This window comes from Pochonia chlamydosporia, assembly GCF_001653235.2.
Source record: "Pochonia chlamydosporia 170 chromosome Unknown PCv3seq00024, whole genome shotgun sequence".
NCBI classification, from domain to species: domain Eukaryota; kingdom Fungi; phylum Ascomycota; class Sordariomycetes; order Hypocreales; family Clavicipitaceae; genus Pochonia; species Pochonia chlamydosporia.
The window spans coordinates 47,929-57,525 of record NW_019154059.1 but is presented as its reverse complement, the minus strand read 5'-3'; the positions used below and the strand labels follow the sequence as shown (position 1 = coordinate 57,525).

The following is a 9,597-nucleotide window of genomic DNA, read 5'->3' as shown; positions in this document are numbered from 1 at the left end:
TCGGATAAAACTGCCTCTGTTGACAGAACAAGCAAACTTGGTGTAAATGCTGGTTGTCATGACGTCGGCTATGAGAACTGAGAATAGCCGGAAAAAGCAATTATTTGCTTCGGACGAAAGGAAGTGTTCTGATATTAAAAGGAGAGCTGCAGACAGAGTCTGCAGCTCGAACAACAAGAATAACAATTTTGTAAAAAAGCTTAGTTAACAATGAGTCTCATAACGTGACAGCTGCACCTGCCCTTGAAAGAGGCGAACAGTGTTTGCCAGGTGAAGAGGCGAGGATTGCACGGGAATGGCGAGCTTTGATGGATGCAAGACCTAGTATCTGCCTGCCATCTGCAGCGTAATGCCGGTACTCTACAACGAAATCGTCCGCAAGGTACCAAAGGCCACCTCCGATTATCTTGGCATGAGACAGGCCGCCCGTTCGGAATGACGCATTTATGGCATGATGTACTGTAGAGGGGCATGTACGTGACGCAAGAAAACTCGAACATTGAAACTAAATTACCTCCCCAAAGGGTCGAATCGGGATGCTTTGCGGAGGTCACTAGCGGGAACACTCAGCCCCAAAATGTTGACACGTTTTGGCCCACTACTTGGCATCCCTAAAGTGGAACAATTTCACTGAAGTAGCATCGCGTGTTGAGGCAAGGACTAAAACGTCAAACGATCTGCGCCGCCACTCTGTTTAAGGCAATGTGACGTCTCCCTAGCATAAATTGACAGAAAAATATTAGGGTGGTGAATATGTAGTGGCTTGAATCGATGCATTTCTGCAACTTCATATATTGGAGAGCTTGGTTTGGAGTATCTGGCGACGAAGGCAAGAGCAGTCTGCCAACAAAGCTGCACTGCAGGCCTCATGTACAGGTCCTTCGATTTGCTGAAGCGAAGAGTTGAACTGCGATATCCCTGTACTCACGATGGTCTCCCATCCGTCTCGGGACAATCCACGCCCCTGTCCGCCATGGTGCGGTAGGCTTGTCCTTATCTCAACTAGTCACCGGCATGGCCGGGCATGGAGGTATCTCAGTGTCGTGCTGGAGCCATAGGTGCCGCATTAGCGTTTAATAGTTACGGTCTCGATACAACAAATCCTCCCTGAGCTAACCCTGAGCCGCCCTTGCTTGCTCCTTTTTCCTACCTGCGACACCCATAACTTGGTGATAAATGTTGTCCTTGGGCCAGATGAATATCACGGCTGGGATAAGTCGTACCCGTAGCTCCAAAGTGATTGCGGACGTAAGACAACAACAACAAACAGAGATATGCATGTCTTTGAACAAACCACAGATATTACTTCCAGGCATTCTCTCAGAATGTCACCTACGCCAGCAAGCTGCACTCCTCAGCGTAAAAGTGAGAATTTGCAACTCATTAACAATGTTTTTGGGCTCGCCCTGATTTTTGTATAAGGAAACTTGTGCAAGGCTCATTCGTTGCTAATCGTCCGCAAGGATCTCGCCAGACCGCTACATTAACGCCGGATAAGTTAGAACGCAAACGAACTCATGATCGAATTGCCCAGCGCGCGGCTCGACAGAGAACCAAGCAATACATCGCACAACTTGAATTCGCGGTCAGAGAGCTGGAATTACAGACTGCCAGTGACCCAGTGGTACAAGAATTGACCTCGCAAAACCAAGCATTGACCGCTGAGATTGTCTACCTTCGAACTTGTCTAACATTTAAAAATGCCGTCATGTCGTGGACACCGTTCCATGAGTTATACCATGTCGAAAGGCACCCCCAGTTTCTCGGTCCTGCGGTATCGGCACTTCCTGGTCCCTGGACATATCAGCAGGTCAGTGGACCTAGCAATGCATCCGCATTTAACACTCTATCATCATCGGATGAGATTTCCGGTACGACAATGTTCACGGACAAGCAACGACAACACGGAAATGCCGATCAGCGCACACCGCTGGAGCATTCATTAGTGTGGTGATGGAATTGTGAACATGAAATAGCCGGTGTTCCTCAGGTTCTTGAACATGTGGAGTCGGAAGGGAGTTCATAATCCATGCGGGGGAAGGAGGGGTTGAGTAGATGAATTACTCGCTTTGGAACACTTTGAGCTTGGGGGACTTCGCTAGAAGAGCTGAGTATAGAGAGATTTTCACAGTTTAGTAGATATTTCGAATCATTGAACGCCTGGTATGAACGCCGAGACAGTCGATATGCTAAGAAGCAAGCCGGCTTCCTTCCAAACAAAGGCTTTCTTGCCCTGTCGTGAGTAACGGGGAGCTTCGGAAACGTCCTGCTTTACTGGGAGGAAACCTTCGCCCTGATTCGCAACATTGAAGACCGCCATCAAGTATCAAACAAACTTTGCTGGTAATGGCTGGAAGTGTGAAGGATAATCAAGGCATATTGTGGCCCAAAGCCACTCTGGTGCGCATATTCACTTCCAGCAACGTTGTTGCGCTCCTCTGGTGATGGAAGTCTTCTTAAACCTTCGAAAGCGCCTACTCCAGTTTTCGCTCCATTATAGCGAAGCGAGAGCCCATTTGCAAAAATCCTGTGGCATCGGTGAGCGTGAGAAGTGGTGTGGATGCCTGCCACGATCTCGAACGGTCTGCCGGGCGGCACTGGAGAATAAGCGCCGCACCATATGCCGGGCTTTCGTCAGAGAGCCGGTAGTATTTGTCGAAGACATGCCAACTCGTCAGTATCGGACCGAGTAGTTGTTGGTTCAACTTGTATTTGTTGAATGCTTGCTGGTAGTGCCTGTGAAGGACATCCATCGTGAATAGTGTACGATCAAGCGTTGAACGATAGCCTTCATTAAGGAGGGTTATCTTCCAAAACGGCTGTAGAAAGTTCCGCGTCTCGCGGAGATTCTGCCAATCCTGTGGTGACAAGTAGTTTTCTACAAGAGTGTCGTAGTGCTTGTCTTGGTACCACTTGACATGCTCTTCCTTGTCAAGAGCGGTGTCCAGCAGAAGGTACCATGAGTTCCAGCGCGTATCGTTGTCAAGCCCGAGGACCTTGCCGGCTCGCTTCCGAAACAAGTTGTATCTATAGTCGTTGGCTCTGATGTGGACAGCAATATTATGTAGTTTGCCGAGGGGACCTAATTCACTCCAGCTTCGCTCCTTTCGCTTCTTCCAATCCTGCATCATGTCCATGCTGAATGAAGCTTGGTCCATCTCCTCAATCTGCCTGCAAGCTTCAAGAACAGCCTCTTTGTTGTCCATAAATAAAAAGGCTTGGACGCAAAGGTTAATAACATGGCCATGGCAGCCAGGGTGGTCATCAATTCCACCTCAACCTCAACCCCTTCAATATTATTGAAATTGAAGTCACGTGCATCAATTCAATCAACCCAACATAGCCTTCCAGTTGATGGACTCAATTCCACCTCGATGGCTTCAACGTTGACAACCCGTTGAAAACATCTGGATTTCGCTTCGGTTCAGGGTAGAAGTCAATACCCCACTAGGCCCCACTCTTGGAGTCCTGTACCCAGTACCTGTGGGATATGCATAGTCATACGTAAGGCGGCTGTACCTAGCACTTAGTACTTTAAGCGCGTCTCCTCTGTCGCGCGTGGGGGTCTTGCTTTCAAAAACATAACCTTAACCTTTGCGCCTCGTTCTTACTAGGCGAAGCTAATGGATCCAAAACTAGTAGTTAAGCGACGCCGAACTTCAGACTGTAGCATTTCTAGTGCTTCTCTGATTGAGTCGAGTCCCTTACCCGACCATTGGAAGGCCTTCCCATGGAATAAATTCCCAGGCTTCACTGTCTCTGCGCGTGCTGGCAGGCAGACGTCGTGGGTCTGGCAGCATGGCTTCGATGTCACCTCTACGGAATGGAAGCCAGCACAATTGGGATTACGCAGACATTGGGATACTGGGTGCGGAATGGGCTGATTGAAGCGGCCGACGCGTTAGTTGACGTGTCAGAAGAGGTTGTGGACAGTATAATGTGGGATGGTGAGGAGGAAAGTAGTTAGGCCGTGTGCTTACACGTTGTGTCCCTGGACAGGGGGTGGGTGATTCAACGTCTTCAACTTGATGAAATCAACCCAATTTGCTCGTGACATTGATCAACTTTTTCAACTCCATTGGCAAAATGCTGAGTAAGCAGTCAACGTAACTCAATTGCGCTGTCAAATTGATGGAATGGAATTGATGACCACCCTGATGGCAGCGAATCCGACGTTGCTTTGCATTCCATGCGATGCCTTGACCTTCGAGAAAGTCGCCCAATAGGCGACAGAGCACATCATTGGAACCGTGATTATCCCCTGTAATATGGCCTATCTGGCGCGAAATACCATATTCCTCAATGACTGGCTGCAGGAGCTTCCATTGCTCGGCCCCGCTATGACTCCCAGGCAGGGTTGAAAGCAACTCCACTCAGTCCACGCAGTGGATCCACTCGTGGATTCCACGTCCACTCCACTGGCACTAATCCTAGTGGATTGGCTAATCCACTGAGTCCACTGGACGATGTCGTGGGTGGATTGGGTGGATTAGGAGAGGAGCAGTTAAGCCCGCTCATACATTTTCGCAGAGTAACCCTAACAGCAACCGATTCCACCGATCCCGCCACCCTGTATCAAAAACACCACGAAGCTTCTGAACAGTGTAATTGTAGAATGCACATAATAAATGTAGTGCTCTTTGAATGTTCTTAATTTTCTCATTCTAATGATACTAGTTTCGATATGTGAAGATAAGATTTGCTCAAAAAATCCACCTCATTTTGCATATCGTCAGTAGTTCGTCCGTTTTCAAGCTGTAAACCAATATCTCGCAGAGTACCCTTGCAGCTGGACAACACTGACTACGGATTCACAATACAAGATATTAACCATCCAATGGCCTTTGCCCAGATGATTCGAAAAAATACGCTCGGATTCTTTAATATCCCAATATTACGCGAACAATTGAAGGCGACACAAATCGCGTCAGCCGCGCGACATGGGGCCTGTTAATTACTCTAGCCAATGTGGTTCTCGTTACTTGGCGATCCATACAAATTAGACTGGTTGGGAAGTACCTGAAACATCTACAAGATACGGACATATGGAACCAAGTAGCCGCGTTGGACGCGCTATTCGCGCTGACTGCACCAGACGTTGTTGACCTTTACTTTCACCTTGTTTGCGATTTTTGACATGATGTAAACACTTTTTTGGAGATAAGTCCGACTTGGAAGTTGGAACAAGAAGACGGGTGTCCGGTTGGCGATACCTTCACCGGGCGCTTTGCTAATCCACTCCCAATCCACCTAATCCACCCAATCCACAAAAGCTCCCAGTGGATCCACTATATTGAGATACTCAGTGGATTATGATCTACCCACTACACTAGAGCACCCAGTGGATTGAGTGGAGTTGCTTTCAACCCTGCTCCCAGGGCCATCTTTGCCAGGAAGCTCAGGCAAGGCAAGGAGTGCTTGACAGGGACTCATTTCGCCCTCCTGCATAAATTGTGCGCATATCCCAAGAAACCCCTTATGGTTTGGTGCGCTCCATACGTCAGCGGAGAGATGAAGTTTGCTGGGTGAGGATTGAAGCCGCTTTCGAAGGATGTCTTTGTGGATCGCGTAGGAGTTTGAGCAGAGCTTTTGAATGTGGCCGTGAGAAGTATTGATGAGGTCTTCTGCCGTGTAGTTTGCCGCCATGAGTAGAGCATGCAATTCTGGCCAGGCATTGCAGTTATATGGAAGATTGCGTACGGTAACCAACTGGACCACAGCTTCCATCGCGGCTTTTCTGTTGAGTGCGTTTCGAAGCACATGCTCCTCTCTTTCCTGAAGCTTCGCAACCTCAATCTCCCCAGCTTTGTTGAACGCCCCTTTAAGAAGGTTGGTGCGCGCCTTCTTAGTCGAGTTTGGTTCCGCGCTTGCGGCCTCAACTGAATGCACCTTCAGTAGATGGTTGCGGAACGTGGTTGACACGTATGTGGAGTACGGTGGACTGTTGCAGTACTTGCAATAGAACACTAGGTCTTGTTTTGGCCCGCCGCGCTCGGGTTCGGTGGCCCGGGGCCGTCGAGTATGCTCCCAAGTGGCTTCAGCCGTAGTCATGCGTTTGCGCTTTGAAGTTGAATTGGTTGGCTCGGCGGGTGGTATGCCTGGACTATCAGCAGTCTGAGAAGCACTCTCAGTTGTGGCAGTTACGGTAGACTCTAAGCCACTAGGCGTGCGAACGAGGAATGAGTTCATCGTGGATGCTTGATGTCGCCAGGCATACACAGAGGCTGGCCGGCAAGAGACCAGAAGGTCTTCTTTGATGTCGAGTATCACGTATCACAAGTCCCTCAACTTTTTGCCACAAAGAGGTGCTGCCATTCATACTTGCAAACTTCCGCGTCGTAACGGACTAGGGCCGTATTCACATGGAGCTTTCCACTGACGTACGTACGAAGTCAGACGACATGACTGAGCGATCTGGACAGCTGCCCAGTATGTTCACGATTCGCCAGCCAGTTGAAGAGATGTGTAGGTGGTATTAATAGAAATCTGGGGTTCTAGGCAAATCAAACATAGTTCGTGCTGCTAATGAGGTAGAGTAAAGTATCCTCCTAAGGTTCAAACAGGGAGAAGTGTCCGCAGAACTAGTTAAGATGGATACAAGTACTTTTGGACAACGTCCGACGTTGTTCGAACATCCAATCACGGAGAATTGACCTCGGGGAAAGGTTAGCCCGCGTATGATCATATATGACCATACGCCTCAACTCGTATGGTATAGGTATATGGGTAATATATGGGCAATATATGATTTAACTAAACAATACGCGTATGGTTAGAAAGCCTGGTGGCAAAGAGTAGCCCAGTGGCCCAACAGAATGAGCCAGCCGAGACCAGCACGATAGTTGGCGTGCGCGAAGCTTCTCGCCTGCGGGGCGCTTCTAGCAGCCTGACCCTAATTATCCAGGATAGGTAGGGAACCAGATAAGTTGTGGTTATGACAAAGATCATACTAACCTCGGTGATCTGGCCAGAGGTAATATTATGTTGCATAGGTAAGGGCAATGACTTTGGATATCAGGAATAGCGAGAGTGAGGCAGCAAACTGCAACTGGGCGTAAAGTGCGGATTGCTAGAGACTGGATACTCCAATGCAAATATAGTTGATCCATCCAGAGATCAAAGGCGGCATCAGTCCATTGGTATGATGTGGACCCGAAATGAGACTATAGAAGAACGTGCCGGGTAGAGAGTCTCAGGCGAAGCAATCACAAAGGCACTAAATACGGTGACGTCGACGACTGGATTTAGACGGCGTTTTGCGAACAGAAATAATCGGAAGTCCTCATTGTGTCAGCTCGACAAGGCGCATCTGCGAGAATGTCAGATCTCGGTATGTTGATCTCCCTCCAACATCAATCGAAGTCGGGAGACATGAGTCTTTCCTGCAGAGGACGTTCAATGCCACAGCAACAGCAGTAACTAAACAAGGACACTACTTTACATATGGCTGATGCACAGTCTTGGTGGCTAGGGTGTATCACGACGAGAGGTACAGTGCATTTCGGGTTAGAAGACACACTTGATCAAGCGTAAAGCGGCCGAATTTTCAGCTACAGTTCTGCGGCTGTGCTTTGCGGTATGACCTATCCTATTAGGTGAGATGTGGTTCTTATTCATGGTGTTGATATACGAGTCCCAGTTTTTTGGCCAGCAGATTGCTGCTCCAACTCGATATCCTATCTCATCACCTCTTGCATAATACGAGGTGGCCAGTGCCAGTTATCCCTGTCGCAGAATGCGCCGTCCAGGTCTGTATGCGGTGATACTCTAAACCGGGGAGAGTGGTTTCAAAGGTGCTTTCTCTAGACTTTGTGCGTGTGCCACGCTTGAGCAGCAACAGGATCCTCTCGGTGTTGAGCCGACCGTTAACCAATGTATTGCTGTAGGGTCCTTTGCTTCTATGTTGTTGACGGCAAGAGCCGGGTTGTCCGGTCGCAGTCTTGAGTGACGTCAAATCAACAAGGTGATTGATGATCCGATTGGTGAGCAAGGACTATCTTTCACATCTCAAGCGCGAACTGGTAAGCTTCATGCTAGCCATAACCAGCGGCATCGTAGTTACGCAACTCAGCATTGTGCTGACAGTCCCAGTGTTTAGTATCTGCATCTCGGTTAATATTGCAGGTGGCACGGATCCTTATACGTGTTTCTACACGACCTTTGGTAGGCCCTGCTCAGCTGAATCTGGCCGTTTCTGATTAAAAGTTGGTGGTCAGATATGCGACGAAATCAAGCCCGGACAAGATATTACGATCCGCCCCAGTACCTATAAATTGGCACTGCGTTCCTGCCACATTTGATCCAGACAAGCATTTCGGACTTCACCAGTTACTATTGTTTTCACTCTGTTCTCTTCACCATGACCGTCATCCGTCAAGCTCTCATGCTCGGTGCAGCCTACTGGCACGCGGCAACGTCCCTCGTCATTGAGGAGCGCACATTCCATACCTCCACGCCGTGCCTTACATCGACACACACCACTACTATCCCTTGGACAGGAACGACTACCACCTGCACAACTGTGACACCTTGTTCCGGACCTGTTACTGTCATTGTCGAGACGCCACTGGTAGCGGCCACTTGTGCTTCGACCACTTCCAGCCGGCCCACAGCCACTCCAACCCTCACTCCGGGTGGTCCATGCCCGATCAAGGCCGAGTGCGGTGCAGCCGGGCTGAACATTGACTACTATGCCAATTCATTTGGCGGTTATGAAAGAAGCAAGCCTTCTTCCTACTACTTGACCGAAGGCCTCAGCCCCCTTCGCTCGTCTCTCACCAACGTCACTTTCTTCCCTTGGAACTTTGGTGAATACCCTCCAAATTTGCCTCAGGTCAATCCGAATCCATCAATCGGTTTCCCCTACTGGGCTGGCTGGACCCGGGAGACCAACGGCGGAATTGTTGTGGACGCCAACAACTTCACGCTTGTCTATTCCGGCTTCTATAGAGCCCCCGCAACTGGGACGTACCAACTCTGCGCTTCAGCTGACAACGAAAATGACATTTTTTTCGGCCAAGGCAATGCATTTAGCTGTCTCGATGGCAAGCCCATCTCTAAAGCCCAGCCACTCCTGAAGGCACCCTTTGGCCATTCCATGGACATTAAGTGTACCAATGTCGAAATGATTCAGGACCAGTTTTACCCTGTTAGAAACGTCATGGGAAATTGGGCTGCCCCATCGGCTTTCAACTTCACGATTCAGCAGCCTGGAGTGGATTTTGCGAACCGCAAGAATGCGTTTGCAGGCGAGGTGTATCCTCTTGACTGTGGACTTTATTAGCAGGACCACTCCCTGCCGAGCAAACAACAGCGCGTTCAAGTTTGCTTCACGTGCACCTTCAGTTATGTTCGTTTGTCGACCCAGTTGAACGGAGGATTGGTGGGTGGGATCGAGGCCGTCGCTATCCACCAGGCTTTGGTAAAGAACTCCTTATGCGTTGACGGATGGATTCGACCTGAACCCAGTGTCTATCTGTTCGAAACGGGTCGCTACATATTTATCTACATGTTCGCCAGCGCAAAAATATATTGACCGTTTACACATCCCTCATAGCTAGCTCGATTACACTTCAAAGACGGTGTAAAATACTACGT

General features: G+C 49.1%; 4 protein-coding genes across 4 annotated transcripts; 2 read left to right on the top strand and 2 right to left on the bottom strand.

The window, feature by feature from the left end:
• Positions 1–1,176: 1,176 nt before the first annotated feature.
• Positions 1,177–1,954, top strand: VFPPC_18564 (hypothetical protein; the record flags this gene model as incomplete). The annotated part of the gene is made up of 2 exons (XM_022430155.1): positions 1,177–1,357; positions 1,437–1,954. The coding sequence occupies 2 exons, from the start codon at positions 1,177–1,179 to the stop codon at positions 1,952–1,954; spliced, it is 699 nt and encodes a 232-aa protein (XP_022284866.1).
• A 520-nt stretch (positions 1,955–2,474) lies between these two features.
• On the bottom strand, positions 2,475–3,137 carry VFPPC_12667 (ribonuclease H-like protein; the record flags this gene model as incomplete). Its single annotated transcript, XM_018290447.1, has 1 exon — positions 2,475–3,137. The coding sequence occupies one exon, from the start codon at positions 3,135–3,137 to the stop codon at positions 2,475–2,477; it is 663 nt and encodes a 220-aa protein (XP_018135769.1).
• A 2,173-nt stretch (positions 3,138–5,310) lies between these two features.
• On the bottom strand, positions 5,311–6,189 carry VFPPC_12612 (ribonuclease H-like protein; the record flags this gene model as incomplete). The annotated part of the gene is made up of 1 exon (XM_018290415.1): positions 5,311–6,189. The coding sequence occupies one exon, from the start codon at positions 6,187–6,189 to the stop codon at positions 5,311–5,313; it is 879 nt and encodes a 292-aa protein (XP_018135768.1).
• A 2,170-nt stretch (positions 6,190–8,359) lies between these two features.
• Positions 8,360–9,283, top strand: VFPPC_12611 (floculation protein FLO1; the record flags this gene model as incomplete). The annotated part of the gene is made up of 1 exon (XM_018290414.1): positions 8,360–9,283. The coding sequence occupies one exon, from the start codon at positions 8,360–8,362 to the stop codon at positions 9,281–9,283; it is 924 nt and encodes a 307-aa protein (XP_018135767.1).
• Positions 9,284–9,597: the final 314 nt, after the last annotated feature.